The 23554-nt window shown below is 59.9% G+C and overlaps 2 protein-coding genes across 10 annotated transcripts; one reads left to right on the forward strand and one right to left on the reverse strand.

The window, feature by feature from the left end:
* The first annotated feature begins 1018 nt into the window (after positions 1-1018).
* KLC3 (kinesin light chain 3) lies at positions 1019-9223 on the forward strand. 6 transcript variants are annotated; one of them, XM_078063362.1, is made up of 13 exons: positions 1019-1146; positions 4614-4879; positions 5330-5560; positions 5898-5967; positions 6357-6576; positions 6858-6945; positions 7028-7129; positions 7545-7718; positions 8188-8278; positions 8354-8391; positions 8484-8590; positions 8784-8847; positions 9011-9223. In XM_078063362.1, the coding sequence occupies exons 2-13, from the start codon at positions 4622-4624 to the stop codon at positions 9080-9082; spliced, it is 1515 nt and encodes a 504-aa protein (XP_077919488.1). In that variant the 5' UTR covers positions 1019-1146; positions 4614-4621; the 3' UTR covers positions 9083-9223. The 6 variants fall into 6 exon arrangements, with proteins under 6 accessions (XP_077919488.1, XP_077919493.1, XP_077919492.1 ...); XM_078063367.1 differs by having other exon boundaries at positions 5901-5967; XM_078063366.1 differs by lacking the exon at positions 1019-1146 and adding an exon at positions 1545-1753.
* ERCC2 (ERCC excision repair 2, TFIIH core complex helicase subunit) lies at positions 7925-23529 on the reverse strand. Of its 4 annotated transcripts, none has more exons than XM_036091531.2 (23): positions 23382-23529; positions 22943-23042; positions 21565-21642; positions 21426-21488; positions 21147-21260; positions 18756-18872; positions 18554-18670; positions 18221-18344; positions 18043-18139; positions 17773-17906; positions 17525-17693; positions 16158-16276; positions 14042-14111; positions 13898-13967; positions 13697-13798; positions 12562-12625; positions 11929-12050; positions 10640-10732; positions 10456-10528; positions 10254-10324; positions 10017-10160; positions 9754-9897; positions 7925-9437 (listed from the first exon to the last, which is right to left on the reverse strand). In XM_036091531.2, exons 1-23 carry the CDS (start codon positions 23384-23386, stop codon positions 9345-9347), a joined length of 2283 nt encoding a protein of 760 aa, XP_035947424.1. In that variant the 5' UTR covers positions 23387-23529; the 3' UTR covers positions 7925-9344. The 4 variants fall into 4 exon arrangements, with proteins under 4 accessions (XP_035947424.1, XP_077919486.1, XP_077919485.1 ...); XM_078063360.1 differs by having other exon boundaries at positions 7925-9308; positions 9339-9437; positions 10456-10732; XM_078063359.1 differs by having other exon boundaries at positions 10456-10732.
* Between the last annotated feature and the right edge of the window lie 25 nt (positions 23530-23554).

Below are 23554 nucleotides of genomic sequence, written 5' to 3' on the forward strand. Positions count from 1 at the left end.
AGGAGGGAACATCTGCACTGGGGCTCAGAGAACAAGGTAGCAGAGAGCAGGTTGGCCGTGGCTCTGAGGAAAGGCGCGGATCTGCGCTGTAGTCTGGGGTCTGGACCACGGGCCAGCAGCGCCCTCTGCTGGACGCATCCTGTAGTGCAGCGACCCACGTACTGCAGGAGTTTGGAAAAGCCTCGCGTTGAACCAAATTCTATGATGTGAGAATCCTGTGCGCCCAGCTTTGGCCAATTTACGTTTCTAAGACTTGATTCATTCAGTCAACCATTCAGCAAATACTTATTGAGCGCGTACTTTGCATCAGGCTCTGTTCTACTGCTAAAGATACAGTGCTGACAATACAGAGCCCTATCCATACGCCAACTCATTCAATCCTCGCAGCCTTTGACCTTCCCCATTTTACAGATTCAGAAAATTGACACACAGAGAAGTTACGTTACTTGCCCAAGGCCTTCACAGCCAGTAAGTGCTGGAATCAGCTTCAAACCCAGAGCCCAATTTTTAGCCATTACAATTACCTCGCCAATAATGTGATGAAACATCATAATATGACCACGTTACATAAAATAATTTTAGGCCCTGAAAAGTTTTGTGAACAAGATCAAGCAGGGGAATGCGGTAGTGTTTTGGTGAGACGGTGTAATTTGGGAGGGGCAGTCAGGGAAGGCCTCTCGGAGGAAGCGGCCTTTGAGAAGCTCCCAGACTAACGGATGGGATCTGTGGGAGGAGAGGTCCAAGCAGGGAGCACAGCCAAAGGAAAGGCCGGGCGGCAGGCACTGAAAGAAAGCCGTCGGTCTGGGATCCAAAGTTTCCAAGAGTCCAGCTGCGCTGAAAGCCGGCTTTCCAGACTCCAGCGCGCTGGAATCGTCCTCGGATTCCCCGGGCCCGAGAGGCCACGGGTTCGTCGGCGCCGATTCTGCTACTGCCTCAGGGCCGGGGCCGCTGGGCTCCAGTGGAGCCGGGCGGTGGGCGGGGTCGGCCTCACCTGCGGGGGCGGGGCTCCCGGCCGCCCCGCCCCTCGGAGGAGCCGCCAGCGGCCCGACACCCGGGGCTCAGCTGGGAGCTGCGGGGCGTGCGCGGTGTGCTGGACGCGGCCGGGCGCATCGCGGCGGAGCGGGTCCCGGAGCCGCCCGCGCTCAGGTGGGCCCCCCGAGTGCCGGGCGGGAGTCCCGGGGACCGCGAGGATGGGGCGGGGGCGGAGGGGGAGGGCTGGGCCCGGCGCACCCTTGGGCCCGCTGGCTTGGCGACGGGGACGGGCCTTGGGGCCCCTGGGAGCCCCCTGCCCCGCCCTGGGGCTCCCCCCCGCGGGTCCGGAGGCCCAGCTGGGGCGCCCCCCCCGCCCAGGGCGCAGGTAAACAGGAGCGAAGACGGGGCGGGGCCTGGGGGGAGGGAGGGGGCCCTTGTGACGGCCTGGCTGGGGAAGCCCGGGTGCGCGGGACTGGGCCCGCCCGCCAGGGGCAAGGTGTGTGGTTTAGGGGGCTGGCCGTGGTGGGGGCCTCCTGCCTGCTGGTGTGGGAGTGGAGCTGGTGCGTGTGAGAGACGGTGTAGGAAGCCCAGGTGTGTGTGATGGTGTCTCAGGTGTGTCTGATGGTGTAAGAGGCTCAGGTGTGCGAGCGATGGCCTCAGGCGGTGGGTACCGGTGAGAAAGGCAGACGGACGGTCCGTGGAACCCTGCGCGGGCGCCGAGGGACTGTGGGAATGATGTGGGGCTGTTGTGGAGATAGGAACACGTGGGCGACCTCTGACTGTGAGTCTAATGCGGGGGGTGGGGGCTGGGGGCGGGGGAGGGAGGTGAACTGTTTGTAGGATTAGGTGCGTGACCCAGAGCTTGCGGGGCTGGGCAGTCTGTCTGCCTGTAAGGTGCGGGGAGCCGCATGGATGGCCAGCGCGTGCCTGTGATTAACGCCGTCAGCTGTGCGGTTGTGCGTGCGTGAAAGGGAGTTGTTGTTCGCGGGACTGAGTGTGGGCAAAATCGTGTGAAAAATGGTTGGAGCTGTCAGAATGACTCTCCGTGAACTTGTGTGAACCTGACTTTGTGGGGCTTGTGTGTGACTCTGAGTACGGTGTGATATGCACACACATACGTATAGCGAGAGGGCTTGGCCAATGCCCCACATATACGTAGAGATTGATGGCAAGTGAGAGCCTGCAGAATATAAAATCCATGGCTTATGTGCCTTCCCTACTGTGTGTCTCAGGGTATATGATCGTGAGCACGTGCGGAGGTACCCAAACCACTGGGCTGCTTATGGTGGACTAGAGGGTACACGCAGAAACCGTGGGATCTGTCTCCACCGCTGCTTGTGCCGGTCGTGGGCACCCCCCTGGGACAGGACGGCTGAGTCTGTGTTCAGGAACCACTGATACGCCCACATTTGGAGCTCTGTGTGTCTGCGTGCGTGCTGCGGGCAGGTGTGTGAATCCCTGGCTGGCCCGGCGAGGTGTTGGAGGAAGTGGGGAAGGAGGTGACGGGTCCGCAGTGACTCCTAGGAGTGAGTGTGTGTGCGTGTGCACACGTGCCTGGAGGAGGCACGTGATGGAGAGTTAGCTGCTTGCAGGACCGTGTGAGTGTGGGAGAGGGGTGTGTCGTGGGGGTAAGTGCAAGGAGACAGGCTGAATGTGAGTGATTTGGTTATCTTTTCACGGCGGGGGGTGGGGGGTGGACAGAGCTTCTGTGTGTGTGTGTTGGCTTTTATTCCTGAGAGGAAAATAGACCTGTGTGTGGGGTTGTCTTTCCAAGAGGAGAGCGTACATGTGTTATTTCTTTCTTTTTTTTTTTTTTTTTTAAGATTTTATGTATTTATTTGACAGAGACACAGTGAGAGAGGGAACACAAGCAGGGAGAGTGGGAGAGGGAGAAGCAGGCTTCTCGCAGAGCAGGGAGCCCGATGCAGGGCTCGATCCCAGGACCCCTGGATCATGATCTGAGCAGAAGGCAGACGCTTAATGACTGAGCCACCCAGGCGCCCCTACGTGTGTTATTTCTAAAGAGTATATGTGTGTGTGTGCCCGAGTTAGTGTGTTAGTTTTTTGTTTTTTGTTTTTTTTTTTAAGATTTTATTTATTTATTTGAGAGAGAGAGAATGAGAGAGAGCACATGAGAGGGGGGAGGGTCAGAGGGAGAAGCAGATTCCCTGCTGAGCAGGGAGCCTGATGCGGGACTCGATTCAGGGACTCCAGGATCATGACCTGAGCCGAAGGCAGTCGCTTAACCAACTGAGCCACCCAGGCGCCTTTAGTTTTTTTTTTAAGATTTTATTTGAGAGAGAGAGCAAGAACGAGCCGGGGGAAGAGTAGAGGGAGAAGCAGACGCACCGCGGAGCAGGGAGCCCGATGCGGGGCTCGATCCCAGGACCCCGGGATCATGACCTGAGCCGGAGGCAGACGCTTAACGACTGAGCCACCCAGGCGCCCCTGTATTAGGTTTTTTGAAAGGAAAATGCGGATGTGTGGGACTGTATTCAGTTTTATTTTTTAGAGGAGACAGAGCGTGTCCAGAGTATGTCGTGTTTCTGAGAGGAGAATGTTTATCACGTTCTATTTTTAAGAAAGGAGTGTGTGTACGTCGAGTTGTATTTCTGAGAGGGGAGCGTGTGTATGAGCGGGTGTGTTTCTGAGAAAGTATGTATATATTGCACTGTATTTGAAAGAAGAAAGCATGTCTTCGATTTCTGAGAGGAGAATGCGTGTGTCGCGTTGCGTAAGAAGGGAGGGTGTGCGTGTGTTGGGGTCTATTTCTGGGAGCGGACTGTGTGTGTGTGTGTGTGGTGTGTGTGTAAGGGCTCCAGGGGCACCACGAGCTGTCATTGACTTTGTCACCCACAGACAACCACATTGTTGGGACCCCCACCCATTAGCATCGAGGCCTCAGACTCTGAGTTGTCACATGGCTAGTGAGACATCCCTGGGCTGTGGCTGCCACACGTGTGTCCCAACATGCCTTGGGCTGGCTGAGCCTGTCTGCAGTGGAGGGTGGAGCCCCTGTTTCCTTGGGTCTGTCAGCTCCTCAGGTCCTGGGAGCTGACACATGAGCCCCCCCCCCGTTCTGATCCCCCCAAACCTAGAGGGCTCCTCTGCTTCCGGCGCCCCAGCCCCTTGGCCCTGTCCTCCCGCCCCACCCCACCCCCAGTGGTCTGACTGGTTCCCAACAAAACACCCTAAGAATGAGCTCACGGAGAGGCTACCGCCTCCACACGCCCCGCCCCAAGCGCCCGGCAGAGGCGGGGGCCTCCAGTCCAGGTCACACGGCTGGGAGGTGTTCTGGGCCCGGGGATCTGGGGCCCTTGGGGTGGACGGGGCTGGCCAGGTGAGCTGAGGGCAGGTGAGAGGCCACGAGACCACTGTTTGCCCTCTTTGGGTTAGTTATACGTGGGGTTTTGGACTTGCCCTTGGGGCAGGGCCCGGGGCTGAGGACAGAGCTAGACTAGGATGTTTCCAGTTGCCGGCTGGCTGGGACGGGTGTGGGACAGGGAGCCAGCCAGAGTGAGGAGGGCACGGGGACAGAGGGCCAGCTGGGATGGCTGGACAGGGAGACAGTCGGGAAGGGTCCTGCTGGGCCCGAATGGCATACGGGCTGACGATTCCCCAACCCCCCCCTCCCCCCCCAGGAGCAGCAATGTCAGTGCAGGTGGCAGCCCCTGGGAGCGTGGGGCTGGGCCCAGAGCGCCTGAGCCCCGAGGAGCTGGTGCGGCAGACCCGACAAGTGGTGCAGGGGTTGGAGGCCCTGCGGGCCGAGCACCATGGCCTGGCCAGGCACCTGGCTGAGGCCCTGGCGGGACAGGGCCTGGTGGCCGGCTTGGAGCTGCTGGAAGAAAAGCAGCAGGTGGTGAGCCACGCGCTGGAGGCCATCGAGCTGGGACTGGGTGAGGCCCAGGTATGAGGGGACCAGCTCTCCAGCTATGGGGGTGAGGCCAGAGCGGGGAGGAGGCCCGGGGATGAGGGAGACAGGTATGTGGTGGGGGTGGGGGGCAAGGCTGGAGTAGGGGAGGCCTAGGGGAGCCAGGCCTGGGGAGGAGAGGCGCTAGGCCGGAAACGGGATTCCTGGGCAGCATTAGGGGGTCCTGGTGTGGTGCAGGGGCCCCTGAACCAAATGGCATCCATCTATAGAACTCTGGGTCCTGGGGAGACTTTGGGGTCACGTGGGTAGAAAATGAAGTGTCCCTACATGTAATTTGTGTGGCTGGGTGAGATCAGAAGGGTCCCCGAACAGGATCTGGGTATGGCCCTGGGAGCCCCTGCACAACCTTGAGTACCATGGAAGCGGGGGACCCTGGGCGGAGTGGGGGTGCTCGGGGCCGGGCCCCTGACCCCCAGGCCCACGCAGGTGCTGCTCGCCCTGTCGGCGCACGTGGGCTCGCTGGAGGCCGAGAAGCAGCGGCTGCGAGCGCAGGCCCGGCGGCTGGCCCAGGAAAACTCATGGCTGCGGGAGGAGCTGGGGGAGACGCAGCGGCGGCTCCGGGCCAGTGAGGCGGCCGTGGCCCAACTGGAGGAGGAGAAGAGCCACCTGGAGTTCCTGGGGCAGCTGCGGCAGTATGACCCACCCGCGGAGAGCCAGGTGCTGCCGGGCTGGGCCGGGTGCTGGGCGCCCATGCTCCTTAGACACCCCACAGACCTGTACCCCCCCGGGAGCCCCCCGCCTTGCCCTAGACCCTCCCTCCAGAGCTCTGGACCCCTCACAGAGTTCCACAACCTCCAGACCCACTAGAATGTCCACAGAAGCGCCCCCCCCCCCGCCGGCTTCCACAAAGCCCCCAGATCTTCCCCAAGCCCTCAGGAACACCCCCCCGCCGAGGCTCCTGACCACTGCCTCCCTCAAACCCTGAGATCCAGGACCCCGGTCTCTAAAGCAAACTCCCAGCCCTCTTGACCCCCCACTTTCCTGCCCTCCGCAGCAGCCTGAATCCCCCCCTCGCCGAGACAGCCTGGCCTCCCTGTTCCCCAGTGAGGAGGAAGAAAGGAAAGGTGGGTGTCGGGGATCCTGCAGTTGTGGGGCCGCTTAGCCCCGGAGGACGAGAGGCTGAGGCTGGGGAGGGACCGTGAGACCCTGAGGTGGGTGTCCGCGCAGGGGAGGGGGAGCACGAGGCCAAGGGGCTGGGTCAGGGCGGGTGACAGCCGAGGCCGGAAGCCGTGAAACCAGGCATGGTGGCCGCCGCGCCGCCGGCCAGGCAGACCCTGTGTTCAGGTCCCACGGACCAGCTAGATGCCTGCGATCCCGATCTCAGAGGCCCGGTGCGGGGCCCGTCACCCCAGGCGCCCGTGGGGCAGCTGTAGTCCTGGGGGAGGTGTCCCCTTTTACGGGGTGGGAAGGCCAGGAGGCCGGCGGCGCCCTGATGCCCGGCTGCCGCCCGCAGGCCCCGAGGAAGTGGGGGCTGCCGCGGCGCAGCAGGGGGGCTACGAGATCCCCGCCCGCCTTCGGACCCTGCACAACCTTGTGATCCAGTACGCGGGCCAGGGCCGCTACGAGGTTGCCGTACCACTGTGCCGCCAGGCCCTGGAGGACCTGGAGCGGAGCTCAGGCCACTGCCACCCCGACGTGGCCACCATGCTCAACATCCTGGCGCTGGTGTACCGGTGAGACCGCAGCCGGCCCTGGACCCGTCGTCGGGGGTGGGGGAGCTGGGGTCCTGCTCTGCCAGCATGGGGCGCCTGGATGGGTGGGGGCCGGGGGAAGCCACTGTGACCCAGGCGAGGAGTCGTCAGAGAACGTGGGGAAGAGACCGGGGCGGGCAGAGGCTTGCCAGCAGAGGGAGCCTGTGCTCGACTTGGAAGGTAGTGGAGACACCCACAGGGGACCGCGGAGGGGTGACAGCCCAGCGTGGCTGATCCCCCTCCGTCCCTGGGCCACCTCACAGGGACCAGAACAAGTACAAGGAGGCCACAGACCTTCTCCACGATGCCCTGCAGATCCGGGAGCAGACGCTAGGCCCTGAGCACCCTGCGGTGAGTGGGGGCCCAGGAGTGAGGGCTGTGGGGCCCTGCCCCCCCCACACACACACCCTGACCTGCCTCCCCTACCCTGCAGGTGGCCGCCACCCTCAACAACCTGGCGGTGCTCTATGGGAAGCGGGGGCGGTACCGGGAGGCGGAGCCCCTGTGCCAGCGAGCCCTGGAGATCCGGGAGAAGGTACTGCCCCCGCTGCCCCCCCCGCGGAGTCCCTGGTCCACGGGCCCTTCCCCCTTGATCCTGATGCGCTCAATTCAGTGGCTCGTGCCTTGTAACCCTGATCCTATGATGTCCTTCCCATCTGCTCTTGTGAGCCCCCAGTTTGAGCCTAGATAATCTCATGACCCCACTATGCTTGACCTTTAATGAACTCCATCTGATCTTGACTCTAATCGTCCTTCTACATCACTTCACATGCCTCCCAGCCCAGTCCTGACCTTCCAATCCCATATGACCACCTTGACCTGATTAAGCCTGTTTGTGCAACTTCTACCCTCTGGCCTCCAATCTCCTAACTCCCCACTGATCCTATGAACCTTTCCTCATGACCCCCCTTGCGGCTACCAGTATCACACCCATCCCCCTCAACCCCTAGGTCCTGGGCAGCGACCACCCGGACGTGGCCAAGCAGCTCAACAACCTGGCCTTGCTCTGCCAGAACCAGGGAAAGTTCGAGGAGGTGGAGCAGCACTATGCCCGAGCCCTGAGCATTTATGAGGCCCTGGGAGGGCCCAACGACCCAAACGTGGCCAAGACCAAGAACAACCTGGTGAGGGCGCTGCGGGGCACAGGTACAACTCGGCCCTGGGGCCGACCGCCAGGGGTCCCCCAGGAGACACACCCACTGGCTCAAGTGAGCCCCTGGAGCAAGGGCCCTCTAAGACTTGGCCTCTGAGCTGGGCCCGGACTCATGAGATCACTAGGCACATAGAGGACATGGAAGCCACAGGAAACACACAAGTTGGTGGGGCCGGATGACAGTGTCAGATGTTTATTGAGCTCTAGACCCCCTTCTTAGTCCTTAAGGGAAAGGACCATCCATTTCTTAAAGGACCCTAAGAGGTAGGTGCTCCTTTCGTCCCATTTTGCAAATAAGGAAACTGAGGCACAAAGGTGGTGTCACTAGCCCAGGGTGGAGCAGGAACCAGTCACCTGCCCTAGGTCACGAGGTGGGGGGGAGGGGAAGATGCGCCGGGGGCGCTCCAGAGCTGAGCCACGATCACCCACCCTCCCCGCAGGCCTCGGCCTACCTGAAACAGAACAAGTACCAGCAAGCAGAAGAGCTGTACCGAGAGATCCTGAGCCGCGAGGACCTGCCTGCCCCTCTGGGTGAGCCCCCGGCCCCGCCCTTGCCCCCCAGGTGACTGCTCCATGTCCCCACTGCACTGTCCCCTCTGTTCCTAGGAGCCCCCAACACAGGCACAGCTGGTGACGCAGAACAGGTGAGGAGGGAGGATGGGCTTCGCTCCGGCTCCTGGGGCGGGGACTGGAGGAGAAGGGGGGGACTGACTGGTGTCCTGGGCGCCCTCCCCAGACCCTTCGTCGGAGCAGCTCCTTCTCCAAGATCCGGGAGTCGCTAAGGCGTGGAAGTGAGAAGCTGGTCTCCCGTCTCCGAGGCGAGGGGGTGGCAGGGGCAGCCGGGTGAGTGTCTGATCCAAGCAGGAAAGAGCCCCACCGCTGCAGCTTCTGCAACCCACCCCACTCCCTGTCCTGTTCCAGAACCTTCCACGGTTCCCCTCTCCTACCCGTACAGTCACATCCAGTGTCAGGCAGGTCTTGCCCGGAGTGGGAGGCAGACACTCGGGGGACTCACCCTGCCACCCTCTCTTCACAGGATGAAGAGAGCCCTGTCGCTCAACATGCTAGACGTGGATGTTCCAAAGGCTGCTGGGCCCCAGGTGAGAGGGGCTGGGGGGCACGCTGGCAGGCCCAGAGGGAGGGGTGGGGAGGGACAGGCTGGTGTGGGAACGGACCCAAGAACAGAAGGGCCGGGGGAGGGACAAGCCCGGAGCAGGGCCGGGTCCTGCCCCTTGCCCACCCCTCCCCTGCGCCTGTCCGCAGTTCCCCAGTCAGCACCCGAGCGAGGTCTCGCGGACCCTCAGCACCAACACCCAGGACCTGGGCCCCCGCTGAAGGTGACAGGACTGCGTGGCTGCAGCTTCTCAGGAAGAATGGGGAAGGGGTGGCCTTTCATCTCCCCACCTCTTGGGGGCACCCACGGTATGGGGCTCCCCGTTCTTCTCCTCTGATTAAAGGCTGTAGATCTGGAAGCCAGGAATGTCTGCCTGAGGTTTCCTGTAAGGACCTGAGGCCACCTCCCATCCGCTGGGCCCCAGGGCCAGGTGAGCCCCCGGAGTCGCTGCACGCGCTGCTCCGGCCCTGTCCACACCGTGAGCTACAGCTGCTGGGCAATCTGCTCTATCCTCCGCAGCGTCTCCTCCGATTCCAGCTGCTCCCGGCTGAGCAGGGACAGGCCCAGCTGGTCCTCCTGGAGGGGGGAGAGGAGTCAGCTCCGGCGTGGGCCAGACGACTGGAGCGCCTCCCCACAGCCCCCCCCCCCCCCCCCCGGGACAGCGGGGGTCAAGGGGCAGGATGTTTGAATCTAGAAACACCCATCTAAGGGGGAACATCCCCCTGGAAGCAGAAGCCAGGCCTGAGGAGGGAGAGGGAAGCCAGCTGCTTTCCCAGATGGAGGAGGGCGCTGGCCGCGCCCCTGGGCCCCCAGCCCCGGCCTGTGGGCGTGCACACACACACACACACACACACACCTGTGTTGAGGGCAGGCCAGGCCCCCTCCAGCTCACCCGGTGGAATGGCTGAGCCATCTGCCTCAGGAAGTACTTGGCAACCTGGACTCCCTCATCCACGGTCAGGTTGAGGTTGGCGTCAGTGAGGTGCTCCTGGATCCAGCGGGGCAGTTTCCCGCGCTTGTCTGCCCGGGCAAACCGCTTTCAGCAGGAGGGCGAGGGAGAGAGGGAAGACATCAGGCCCCCAGTGCAGGGGGGAGCCCAGGCCTCCTTCCCCATCTAGAAAAGGAGGACAGCCTGGTAGGCAGAGGCCCCTGCACCTTATCGGCAAAGACCATGAGGCCGTAGTCCGTCTTGCCCCGGATGGCCCGGCCCACGCACTGGGCCGCATGGCGCATGGCGTCGAAGGTGAGAAAGTCGTTCTCTCGGATCTGGAACTGGTCCCGCAGGTACTCCAGCCGCGCCTGCCCAAGAGAAGAGAGCAGAGCGGTCCCTCCTGCCCCTCCTGCACGCCAGCCCAGGCCCGGTCCCTCTGAGCGGCCCCCGGGGCTGCTCACCTTGAGGATGCGGCTCTGCGTGTAGACGTAGGGGACGCCGAACATGATGACCGCGCGCCCATAATGGTGCACTGGGGGAGCGAGCACAGGAGGGGGGCCGGAGGGAAGGGGAGGTCAGGCTGTGTGTGGGGGGGGTCGGCTGGGGGAAACAGCCAGAGCCTCATGCAGGCACCTGGGGACGGGGAGAGCCTGGCCCACTCACCAAAGTCGATTCCCTCGGACACTTTGCCCCGGGCCACGGACAGCAGGATGGCTCCACGGCCATTCTCACAGGCCTGGGGAGGGGAGGCCGAGACAGGAGCTAGGTCCCCCAGAGCTGCGTCCTCCGGGCCCCCTGCGTGCAGTCTCCTGGCCATCCCCCTCCCCCCCCCTGCGCCCATGCCCACCTCCTGGTACTTCTCCAGGGCGACGCTGGTCTCGGCCCCATCTTGCGTCTCAATGAAGAGGAGCTTATTCCTCTGGATGTTTTCAAGAATGCCCTGGGGAAGGACAGCAGGCAGGTCAGGCTGTGGGTTGGCAGAAAGGGGCTTAAGGGCATCCTGGCTCCGGTCAACTCTGCCCCGATTCCTGTGCGGCCACCCCCTTCGGTCCCAGGGTCCCAGCGGCCAGCAGAGACTCGGGGGGTTGCGGGCCGGTCTCACTCCTGGAGGAAAGCTCTGTGATTCCAGGCACGGAACCCATCCCCGCACTCCATCTTTCGGGCAAGTGGGGCAGGCATATGGCCCAAGATGGCCCATTGGGACACTCCGCCCCCCCAGCTGGTGCTTAGTGGAGGGGCTGATGTAGGCCAGGCCGGGGCTGCCCAGAGATTTCCGTGACACTGCACTAGCTTTGTGACAGCAACCAAGGACAGACGCAGGGACAGACCGGTGTGACAGAATGAAGGGTCCAGAAACACCCCCACACCGATACCATTCAGGGGGAACAGTGCTTTCCAGTGAATGGGGCTGCGGCAACTGGAGTTCCACAGAGGGAGACAAAGAACCTCGACCCTGACCTTACACCACACACAAAGATGTGAGGTACCTCACAGACCAGATGTGAAAGCTAACACGAGGCTTCTAGAAGAAACACAGGTGGTGATCTTCAGGACCTTGGGGCAGACAAAGCTTCCTTAAATAGGACATACAAGACTCAGGATGTGGACTTGGGTGGCCAGCAGCCACCTTTCCCACGGTGTGGAAAGCGCCCATCTGAGGACAAGACCAAGGTCTTGACCAAGTGGACAAGGCTCCCCCACCCCGCTCCCTGGAGTGTGGCTCAGCCAAGTTCTCTCATCTCACCCTAAAGAAGCGCCTGCTTTCACTACCCAAGAGCTGGGCCATGATGCACGAGAAGTGGAGAGGTCACGACGGCGCCCTCCCACCCCCATCCTGCCGGCCCCCCAGGGCCTGGCTGCGGTGAGCCCCATTTCCAGAACACTCTGTGACCTCACCCCTGCACTGTCCCGCAGGGGCTCTTGAGTTTTTAACCTGGATGCGGGGGGAAGGCAGGGGGGACTAAAGTATACACCGTTTGTTCTGTGAACTGTTCGTATGTGTTTTATACACTGTCCTGTCACCTACAATACATGTCACCACTTAAAACGCGAGACGAACGAAGCCAACACACAGAGGAAGAGAGCCGGGGGCTGAAAAGAGTGGAGCCCCCCCGGGGAGCGGGCGGCTGGGCGTACCTGCTCATACCAGGAGGCCACGGTGCTCTCCATGTACTGGTAGCTAGTGAAGAAGGCCACGATGCCGTCAGGGACCACGGCGGACATCTCCAGCAGGAGGTTCCCATAGTTCCGGATCACCGCTGGTGGGGGCGGTGGGGGGGGGGGGCGGTCAGAGGTTGTGCGCAGGTCCCGCTCCCCCTCCATCAGAACTTTCCTATCTAATGCCCCGTCTTGAACTTGCGGTTCCTAGAAATCCCCGAGGCCACCTGGAGGGCTGTTCACACACATTCCACTTGTCTTTCCAGGCCCCTGGGAGGACGGCACCCCCCCCCCCCCCCGGCCCCTGGAGTTAGGTGTGACCATGTGACTTGCCCTGGCCAATGAGCGCAGAAGCGGCCGTGGGTCACTTCCCGGTGAACACCTTTATGAGCACAGCACCATTACCAGGATCCTTCCTGCCACCCCTCACCCTCGTAGTGACGCATCCAGTGGGGAAGGTCCCCAGGGGGAGGAGACACGGGGCAGGCCCCCACCAACCCACGGCGGCACATACTGGGAGCAAGTGTAACCCCACTGGGACTCGGGGCTACGTGCCAGCTTCCTGCAGCGTGGCCTAGCCCGCTGACCCACCCGTCCCCACGAGCAGCATACCAATATCTTCCCGGGTCTCAAACTTGGAGCTGATGGCCACCTGGTCGTTGCCACGACCAATGATCTGCAGAGAGCGAGAGGCGTCACGCTAAGCAAACGGCAGCACCCACTGCTGGTGCCGGGCTCAGCTTCTCACAGACATGAGGTCACGGACTGAGCTGTCGGCTCCCCTGTTATCTGCACGGCACGGGTGACGACCTCCGGCCCGGAGAAGGGGAGCTGCCTGCCCCAGGGCACGCGGCAAACCCGCGGCGGTGGCAGGACTGAGCCCGGGTCTGCACGCGGCGGACCAGCAAGCACGCGCTCCCGGCCCCGGCAGGTCCCGGAGAAAGCGTCTCACCACGACCCCGGCAGCCACCAGCCACGGGTGCGCCCCCCTCCCCCGCCAGCAACTCCACAGACCACGGTGCAGGACGTGGCCGTCACCAGTCCCCAACCCGTGAAGGGCAATTCCAAAGGCCAAGAAACTCCAGACAGTTCACTCCGGCGCCAACTCCTACAGTGGCAGGAGGCCCTCGCCTGAGTCTGTCCGGAGTCCTGACTTAGCCGCCTGAGTCTGAAGTCCCAAAACATGCTCCTGCTGAACTAGGACTTCCGCTGGCGGGAGCTGCCCCAACCCCGCTGGGAAGGCCACATAGCACACAGCATGTGCTTTGTTTTTTAGTCTGGAAAATTCTCAATTCTAAAATACATCTGGCCCAAGGGATTCAGATAAGGGACGGAGGACCCACATTATGATGCCTGTTTTACAAAGGAGACTGAGGCAGAGCAGAAGGGTCGTCATCATCAAGGTCATGGCCAGAGGACAAACTAGGCAGAGCCCACGTTAACCAAGACGTTGACTGAGTGCCGACCGGCACCAGGCCCTGGGCCACATAAGCGTTTTATACCCGCCCTCTCACTATCCCCTCAACCACCTTGGGAGGTCAGGGAGGATGCATTCCCATTTCACAGATTAGAAACTGAGGCTTGGGGAGTCACACCCACAGGGAGAGGTACCATCCAGCCCCGATCTGTCTGAATCCAGAGTGTGTGCCCTCGGCTGTAACACTCTCCTGCCTCAACAGCAGGGGGGGACAGAGGGAGGAAAGGCGGCCCACCTCCCCTGGCCCAGCACCCACCCTCTCCCACGCACCATGGGGCAGAGGCAGACCCGGGCCAGCGTCATGGTGAAGGTTGCCAGGGTGACAGGGTGGAAGTCCAGAATCTTGGGGTAGATGTCCAGTGGGGACAGGGTCTGCAGCAGGGACAGCAGGAGGGATCTTAGCAGAACTGGGCAGCAACCAGGAGCCCCACACTGGAGGGCTGGGCACTGGGGGCGGAGAAGGGTCCTCACCCCAGATGTGATGATGACAGACTGGAAGCGCTCGAACACAGGTTTGATGGCCAGTGAGGCGTCCATGCAGCTGTAGGAAGCAGACGAGGTGGTGAGGACCACGCTGGGGTCCGTTCACACCCCCAACACTGGGTCGGGTCTCACCTGAAGTGCAGGATGGGGTTGGCAATGGTGGGGGTCCTGTCATCAAAGGGCTCGATGATGATGGTGAAACCTACAAGCGGGTGAGACTCCTGGTCACCAGTCGTTGCCACACCCACCCGGCCACTCTCTCCTGCCCCATTAGTGACTGGTGGGCCACAGTTCTTAAGCTTAAAACCCAGGCATCGGGAGTTCAAAGCACACCCCAACTGCCCGCTTCTCCCAGGGCTGACACCCACTCAGGGAGCATCATGAGCAGAGAGCACCAAACGGTCACTCCTCAGACTCTCGCACACCGCGACTCAAGCCCAAGCCTGGAGCCTTCCCCCATGATCCTTGTATCTAAACCATCAGGCGGGTCAGCTCTGCTTCCAAAGCCTATCTGCAATCTGACCACTCTCCCCACCCCCTCCCCCACTATCAACTCTAGCCTGGACTATTGCAGTCACCTCCCTGGGCTTCCAGCTCCCAGCCCTGCTCCCTTCCCAGCAGCCAGAGGCACCCTGTGAAATCCTGAGTCAGGTCACATCCCTGCCCTGCTCAGAAGCCCTGCACAGCTCCCCAGGCCCCTTCCAGAGTCCAAAATTATCTGTGAGACCCTGCCACGCTGACCCATTTCCTCCTGGCTCACAGGCCACCTCCTGCCTAACTTTCAAAAACCACCAGGCTCACTCCACCCCAGGGCCTTTGCGCTTGCTGGCCCCACAGCCTGAAAAGTCTTCCCAGGCAGCTGGTTCCATTTGGTCATTTGGAACTCAGCTCCAATGCCAGCGCTTCAGGCCTTCCTTGGCCACTGCAGGCATGCTCCAACATGGCAACACTGTTTCTTGTGAAAACTATCCCTTTCTGGAATTATTTTGTTTGAGTCTTTGCTACCTGTCTTCCTCTCTGCAATGTTATTTCCAGAGATCAGGAATAAGGTCCCTCCGTGTTCCTGTCACTTCCTCAGTGTTAGGCCTGGCCCATTTTTTGAAAAAATAGGTGAATGAATGAATTCACATATTCAATTTCACTTAATTAAAAACAAAAACAAAAACAAAAATGTCCTCTGTGCCCAGCCCTGTACTGGGGAAACAGTGGGAACCAAGACAGTTCCGGCCCTGCCCTCTCAGGGCTCAAAGTCTGATGATGGGGACACAGTCCTGTCCCCAGAGAGTGACCACTCAAAGTAGACAGGGCTGGGACAGGGGAGCCAAAAGGAGGGGAGCTTGACCCAGCCTAGGGGTCAGGGCGGGCTTCCTGGAAGAGGGGACATCTCTAACGAAGCAAGAACTGAAAAAGAGGAGGAGGTAAGTAGTTGGGGCCTGAGGAATATTGGGACAGATGTTCCAGGTAAAAGAACGTGAAGTGTTGGTGGATGGGGAAGTGGGGAGGAGAAGAGAAAGCCAGTCCCAGAAGGAAGATGGGGTGGGACAGGGGGATGGACACAGAAGGAAGCTTCTCGTGGGACTCGCTGCTAACAGGTGCTGGGGTTGGGGGACAGCCTCTCCATCCTCTGGGCTGGTGCAGGGTGTCAGGAGGCCTGACCTGGTTTCCGGGACAGAGCAGTAATCGCCAGGGATCAGACTGAGCCCTTGGCCAGCTTAACGCTGAGGAGGGGAGGGAGTGCTGACCAGTGAAGCCTCAGGACCACTTCCCCTCTTCCTGGCACGCTGGATACCTGAGCACTGCACTCAGCTCCCCGCCCCCAACCCCAAGCACTGGTCCCACCTCTCTCTCCAGCCCCTCTCCTCCTCCCATCGTGCCCCAGATCCCGGCCCCTCCCTTGCTCAGAACCTCCCATGGCTCCCCGCTTCCCGGGAGTAGAAGGGCCAACTCCTTACCACACCCTACAGGGTGAGCGACGCCCCCCCAGAGCTTCTCTGGCCTCATCCCCCATCCTACTCCACTCTGCAGCCAGAGGGAGCCTCCGAAAATATTAATCTGAGCACGAGGCTTGGCCAACTCAAGACCTATCTGTGGAACCTCCCTGCACTCGAAACAAAGGCCAAACTCCTGAGCCTGGCCCTACAGGGTCCTGAATGTCCCAGTCCCACAGACAAGCCTCTGGACTCTGCTGGGACCCTGATTCTGGCTGCCGGGGGTGGGGGGTGGGGGGTGGGCCGAGGCAGGAGCTTACCCTTGGCGTAGGTGCTGACGAGGGTGGCGAAGTTTGCCAGGAGGGTGAGGGGAGAGAAGTCGGCAAGGTCAGAGATCTCCAGCGTGTATAGCAGGGAGCGGAGACGCTCGGCACAGAACCTGGGGCGGAGGCCAGGCGGGGTCAGGGGGCGGCGGAGCGCCAACGGGACAGCGACGCCCCTGCGCCGTCAGCCCGCACACACGCCTTCCCGGGTGACTGGGTGCTTGGCGGGGACAGACTGGGGCTGCTGCAGTCACCCGTGCCCCACAGCCTACAGCTGCACACACCGACCAGCGAGCAGACGCTCTGGTCACGTGGTCACACAATCTCACGCGGGTCCTTGGTCACAGAGCACAGAGCAGGCACTCAGGGAACATGACTGGCTCGGATCCCATCTTTGCCCTCACGAGTCCCTCACAGAGGAGGACAGACGACGCCACCCCGAGGGCCTTCGGAGCCCTACAGGCCTGGCTTCACACGACTCCCCCGCGAGGTGCTGTGTGACCCTGGGCGATGGCTTGCCGTCTCTAGGCCACACTGTCCTCATCTGCGGCCAGGGACGCCGTACTGAGACTCCACAAGATGCAGAAAGTCAAGTGCTTAGCTCATCATTGGTGCTCAAGACAGGGTGAGTTACTTCTACCACTGCTTTCTCATTTAACCACCACAGAAACCGGAGAGAGTAAAGGTGATGACCCCCTACCCATTCAACAGAGGAGGAAACGGAGATTCAGAAAAGACCCGTGACTTATCCAAAACAGCAAAGGAACAGTAGAGAAGGCCCCACCCCACTCCCAGGTCCACGCTCTGCTTGCTCTGTGCTGGGGAGACTGACCCACCCCACAGTCTGCCTGGGGGGGGGGGGTTCCTGCCCTCAGACTTCCGGGGGACAGAGAGAAGCACCAGCAGGAGGAGACGGGGGTCCAGGGGATCCACGGCATTTCTACCCCCTCCCCAGCTCCCCCCTGCTGGGTCTTGTCAGGAGCCCCGCTCCAGGACCACTCCCTCCCGTGCCACCGTGGCTTGAGGTGCGAATTCCTGAGCTCTTACAAGTGCCCAGGCCCCCTGTGGGCCCTTCTGCCCTGCCCACCCGTGTCAGCAGTCCCTCCAACAAGCGCTCTTCAGGTAAGCCCTCTGAGGAAGCCATGTGTCGCCTGCCAGTTTCCTGCCCAGCACAGGGACCCAGGAGCAGCTCAGAGGCGACCCGTGGGTCTGCCATCACCCGCGATCCTCCTACCCGGATCACTGACTCCCGACACCGGCAACGTGGTGGCCCCAGCCACGGAGGCCAAGGTCGGGGAGGGCCCGGGGTCTGCCCCACGCCCCCGTGGGGACCCGACACCACCCCCAGCCGCGTGGGGCCTCACCTGAGGGGCTTGCGCTGGATGCACACGCGCTGGGCCAGGCCGCTGAGGAAGGCAGGGGGGCTCTCCTGCACCACGTGCTGGACCCGCAGCCGCCACTTGACGTACTCCAGCAGCCGCCGCAGGAAGCCCAGGAAGTGCTCGGCCGTGCGGATGGAGCCGGGCACAGCCTCTGCGGGACGACGGCGTCAGCCACCACGGCGGCGCGGGCAGGGGACGGGGAGCGGGGGGCGGGGGGACGCACGGCTCACCCTGCAGCACCTCGTCGGGAAGCACGGGGTTGGCCAGGTGGGCGTCGGTCTCCCGGGCCGCACTGGCCTCCCGCAGCCCCTCCACCAGGCGGCGGTACTCCTCCCGCAGCCGCTGCTCATCCGTCTCCTTGATCCTGCGGGGGAGGGGGGCACGTGGGGGCGGGGGCGCGGGAACAGGGCTGGTGGCCCTGGAGGCAAGGTGGGCAGAAGGGGCGGGGGCCAGACGGCAGGGGCGGGGTGGGCACCAGGTGGGGCGGGCAGAGCCCCCACCTGAGCACCGTCTTCTGTAAGGTGTCCAGGTTGCCCTGGCAGCGGTCGAGGGTCCGGCGGGTGATGTTGACGCTCATGGAGTCGATGCAGACGTTGTCTAGAGAAGACAAGGGCGGAGGCCGGGCTCAGGCCGCTGGAGCTGCGGGAGCATCACCGGCCGCCCGCGCCCCCGACTCACCGATATTGTGGGCCTCGTCAAAGACCACGACGGCCTTGCGGGCCAGCTCCTTAGACACCAGCTCTGCAATCTTGGGGTCCAAGAGGTAGTGGTAGCTGTAAACCACCACGTTGGCGTGCAGGATCTGGGGGCCGAGGAGGGCAGGGTTAGCCCAGCCTACCCGAGCGCGCCCTGCCCCGCCACCCCCCACCCTGCACCCCACCGCGTCCGCCCTCCCAGGCCCACAGAGGCGAGGCGAGACAGACACGGGCAAGGGGCAGATAGAAGCTAACGGACAGACAGATGGACGCGCAGGCAGGCGGGCTGTAGGCCGGCCCCCAGCAGCCTCCTCACCGAATAGCGGGCGAGGAAGTAGGGGCACCAGCCCTGGCGCCGTCCCAGGGCCTTCAGGTCATCCAGGTTGTAGATGCCAGCAGAGAGGGGCACCTGGCGCCCATGGACATCAAACTCCTGGGGTGAGAGGGTACCGGCGGGTCAGGGAGGCTGGCTGCTGCAGCTGTCTTGCCCTCCCTCCCTCAGCCCAGTTGGCAGGTACCTCGTAGAAGCGGCAGTGGGGCAGGCTGGGGTCCTGCTGGTACTGCGCCCGCACGTACGAGGCCGTGAGGCTGTGGCATTTCCCGTCGACGTCTTTCCCAAAGCGCAGGGGCATCACCTGGGGGTGGGGTGGGGGGTGGGCAGGGACAGCTTAGTGCCAAGAAGCTCAACCATTCCTCAAACTCGGGGCTCTACACCTGCCAGCTAGGTGGGATAGGGGGCTGTCCTGTTCCGTCTGGGGGGAGAATGAGGAAGTCTGGGGGAAACTTTTAAGACACCTGAGAACTTAACCATGGTTGGGGGGGGGGGGGGGAGTGTGTAAGAGCAGTGCAACTGTTAGGCTCTTACAGTGATCTTGGGGTTATGAGTTCGAGCCCCATGTCAGGTACAGAAATTATTTAAAAAATAAAATCTTGGGGCATCTGGGTGGCTCAGTCGTTAAGCGTCTGCCTTCAGCTCAGGTCATGATCCCAGGGTCCTGGGATCGAGCCCCACACTGGGCTCCCTGCTCTGCAGGAAGCCTGCCTTCTCCCTCTCCCACTCTCCCTGCTTGTGCTCCCTCTCTCGCTGTGTCTGTCTCTGTCAAATAAATAAAATCTTTAAAAATAAATAAATAAAAATAAAAAATAAAATCTTAAATAAAGGAAAAAAAAAAGGGGACGCCTGGGTGGCTCAGTCGTTAAGCGTCTGCCTTCAGCTCAGGTCATGATCCCAGAGTGCTGGGATCAAGTCCCGTGTCGGGCTCCGGGCTCCTTGCTCAGCGGGGAGCCTGCTTCTCCCCCTGCTTGTGCTCTGACAAATAAATAAAATCTTTAAAAAAAAAAAAAAAATATATATATATATATATATACACAAAGAACAAATTCATGGTTGCCAGAGGTGAGGGGGTAGGGGTGAAGGTGTTCAAAAGGTGCAAACTTCCAGTTATAAAATAAGTAAGTCCTAGGAATGTAACATACAGCATGGAGACTCTAGTTCAAAATACCATATTGCATATTTGCAAGCTCCTAATGGAGATCTTAAAAGTTCTCATTACAAGAAAAAAAATTGTTGTAACTATGTAAAGTGACAGATATTAACTAGACTTACCATGCTGATCATTTTGCAATATATACAAATACCGAATCATTATACTGTACACCTGAAACTAATGTTATATGTCAATTTTACCTCGATTTAAAAAAAAAAAAATCAAGTCTTGAATAATCTTTAGCATGTAGATTAAGAATAACTGCTTTATCTTTGCAAACACTAAAACACCCAGAACCTTGGCCAGTCTAAAAATCAGGGGAGGTTCTTTTTTTTTTTTAATAAATCTATTTTTATTTATTTATGAAAGAAAGAGAGAAAGGGCACACAAGCGGGGGGAGGGGCAGAGGGAGAGGGAGAAACAGACTCTCTGCTGAGAGGGAGCCCAATGCGGGGCTCGATCCCAGGACCCTGGGATCATGACCTGAGCAGAAGGCAGACGCTTAACGACTGAGCCACCCAGGCGCCCCAAGAACAACAGTTTTGTAACATAATTTAATAATAACTAATACTCTACGTGTCATATGTTATTATATATATTAATATCATGATGATTTCTAATGTTTTAGTATTTTGTACGTGCTAAGGGCCGTACACTACATTATCTCGCCTAATCTTTTTTTAATGATTGAGATACAATGGACTTATAATACTCTATTAGTTTCAGGGGTACAACATAATGATTTGATACTTGTAAATACTGCAAAATGACCACCACAGTAAGTCTAATTAATATCCATCACCACACAGTTACAATTTTTCTTTTCTATCTCCTTTTTTTAAGTAAGCTCTACACCCAACGTGGGGCTTGAACTCATGACCGGGAGATGAAGCATCGCATGCTCTACAGACTGAGCCAGCCAGGCGCCTCTCTTAGTGACTTTCAAATAGACAATACGGTATTATTAATTATAGTCACCATGCTGCACATTACATCCCCGTGACCTATTTGTTTTATAACTGAAGTCTGTACATTTTGACCCCCTTTGCCCATCTCACCCACACTCTCCCCGCCTTGCCCAATCGGATCAACTGTATGAAGCCAATAATTAATTACCCTCATTTTACAGGAAGGAAGACTGAAGCCCCACTGTAAAAACCACCTATCCAAGAATACATGACTATTAAGTTTCAAAGCCAGGAAACCTGACCTGCCAGACTCCAGGAACTGCCTTTCAACCTCTCAGGCTAGGGAGAAGGTGTGTTTGGGCTGCCTCATCAGAAGTCAGAATCTGATGCATGGGAAGTCTGCAAGTGGTCCCTGCCTGTCTCCCTGAGAGGTCTGGTTTGGGGATCTAGGACTGGTCGGATGGAAGTTTCCTCAACCCTGAGGCTTGGGGCAAGGGGAGAAATGGGCACGCACCTCAGGATGAATACACAGGTTCTTCCGGGAGCTCAGAGCCAGCCCCAAAAATGGTAGCTTCTCACCCTCCTGCTTCTCATAGAAGTTGAGCAACTTTCGCAGCTCTTCGATCACCTGTTCTCGTCGAGGACGGAGGGGACTCCAGCATGAGACCCTGCCCAACCTGGCCCAGCCCCTTCTCCAGCTTCCCCAACACCCCCCAAAGCTATGAGGGCAACCACCAGGGGGATCAACAAGTCCTGCGGGACTGGGGGAGCCCCAGGATTGGCCCTGGCTCACCTTCTCAATCTCAGGCACAGTCCTCGAGCAGTAGATGAGTTTAGTCACTTCCAGTGGATACGCCTGCCAGTGACAATGGGCTCAGCCCCCGTTGGACCCCTTCCCTCTGCCCGCCTCCGCAGGCCCAGGGGTCACTTACCCTCTGGTATGCCATGATCAGGGCCAACAGGGACACTGTCTTCCCAGTGCCTGAGGGCATCTCTAGGACTCCATGACCCTGCATGTTGAGATGAGAGAGACAGAACTTCAGGGACACAAACTCTGGGGACCATTCCCAGAATGCCACCATCTTGAAAATACCAGCACAACAGCAGTTAAAAGTCTAGGCCCCAAGGGCAGTGGGTTTGAACCCCACTTTTGCCACCTCTTTGTTGAGTGGTCTTAGGCAAGAGCCTTCACCCATCCGGCCTCAGTATCATCTCTAAAACGGGCCTAGAGGGCGCCTGGCTGGCTCAGTCGGAAGAGCATGTGACTCTTGATCTCAGGATTGTGAGATCGAGCCCCACGTTGGCTGTAGAGATTATGTGTAAAAAAAAAAAAAAAAAAAAAAACAACCCACAAACTTAAAAAATAAATAAATAAAATGGGCCTAATAAGCACTTCTTCAGATCACGACTGTGAGGACTAATGAGAAACTGGCAGTTAAATATTTAGCATAGTAACTGATACGCAGTGACCTGTTTTTTCTTTTAATTTAGCAAACACTTCCACAGCACTTACTCTGTGCCTGGCACCCCTTCTAAAAGTGTCTTACTTACATCTCCGTTTCTCAACCTAGGCTCCACTGACATTGGGGGGGGGGGGGTCTGTCCTGTGCAGTGCAGGATATTTAGCAGCGCCCATGACCTCTACCTACCACTAGCAGCCCCACTCCGCTAGTATGACAACCAGGAATGTCTCTGGACTCTGCCTCTGGGGGGTCAAAAGCATCCCCACTTAAGAACTGCTGCCCTGGGGCGCCTGGGTGGCTCAGTCCTTAAGCATCTGCCTTCACTCAGGTCATTATCTCAGGGTCCTGGGATTGAGCCCCGCATGGGGCTCCCTGCTCAGCGGGAAACCTGCTTCGCCCTCTCCCACTCCCCCTGCTTGTGTTCCCTCTCTCGCTGTGTCTCTATCAAATAAATAAATAAAATCTTAAAAAAAAAAAAAACTGCTGCCTTACTTACCGAATTAACTCCCATAACCTTCACGTGAACCTCTGAGAGTAGGCAATCATACTAAGCCCCTTTTACAGAGGTGAAAACTGTGAAACAGGGAGATTAAGGGATTCGCCCAGGGGCACACAGCTGTGGGTCTAGGATTCCAACCCAGAGAGCCGGCTCCAAAGTAGCGCAGCCTTCGATAAACGTTAGGTGCTGCTGTTATGAACTATTCTTTCAGGTAACAGGAGGTCTGGGAGCGCCGGCTTCCCAAGGACCTCACATGCCTAACACCTCGCGGTCCAGCAATCTCCGTTCTTAGACGCGCGGGCCGCTGTGCACCTGTCAGGTGGGAAGCGGCGGGCCGGGCCCACCCACCTTGGCGTCCAGCGTGCGCTTGAGCTCCAGCATGTACGAGAACTGCTCGGGGTAGATGTAGTCGTACGGGAAGTAGACCAGCAGCCCGTCCACGTTGAGCCTGGCGGCAGGGGGCGGTGCGTCAGTCCCCCGCCCCCGCAGCCCCTCTCCAGCCCCCACACTCTCCTGCCGTCCGGCCGAGAGCGGTTACCTGCCGGCGCCGTCCCCACCGCCCCCGGGCGTCCCCCAGTTCCCCGGGAGCCTCGGGTCTCTTCGGCATCTCTAAGCTGGCCATTCCCGTTACCGCCCCGCGGGTCCCCGCGGTTCTCCTCACCCCACTCCTCCAGCACCCCCTCGCCCCGCCGGGGCCCCGGGCGCGCCCACTGGTCCCCCCATCTTTCAGACCCCACCCCCACCCCCAAGCCGGCTAGCGAACAGCGAACTCGGGACCCCTTCTTACTTCATGGCGCCGGCCGCGGCGACAAGCGGCGTCGACCCGCCTCCCTCATAAATATTCAGAGCGCAGGATCCGTGGGGAGTCCTCGTGGTGCCGCTCCACCTTTCTCACGACTCCATTGGCTGATCCCGCCCGTCACTCTACTGGGGCGCGGGACAATGCGCGTGCGCACGGCA

The sequence above is a fragment of the Halichoerus grypus genome, chromosome 15 (assembly GCF_964656455.1).
Source record: "Halichoerus grypus chromosome 15, mHalGry1.hap1.1, whole genome shotgun sequence".
Lineage (NCBI taxonomy): Eukaryota > Metazoa > Chordata > Mammalia > Carnivora > Phocidae > Halichoerus > Halichoerus grypus.

Excerpts from the sequence above, each read along its gene's own strand:
- KLC3 (XM_078063362.1), top strand. The coding sequence starts at position 4,622 with ATGTCAGTGCAGGTGGCAGCCCCTGGGAGCGTGGGGCTGGGCCCAGAG. Across the intron at positions 4,880-5,329 it reads TGGGACTGGGTGAGGCCCAG|GTGCTGCTCGCCCTGTCGGC; the intron begins GTATGAGGGGAC and ends AGGCCCACGCAG. Across the intron at positions 8,279-8,353 it reads GGACCTGCCTGCCCCTCTGG|GAGCCCCCAACACAGGCACA; the intron begins GTGAGCCCCCGG and ends CTCTGTTCCTAG.
- ERCC2 (XM_078063360.1), bottom strand. Across the intron at positions 21,489-21,564 it reads TGATCATGGCATACCAGAGG|GCGTATCCACTGGAAGTGAC; the intron begins GTAAGTGACCCC and ends TGTCACTGGCAG. Across the intron at positions 12,626-13,696 it reads GGGTCTGCCTCTGCCCCATG|ATCATTGGTCGTGGCAACGA; the intron begins GTGCGTGGGAGA and ends CGCTCTCTGCAG.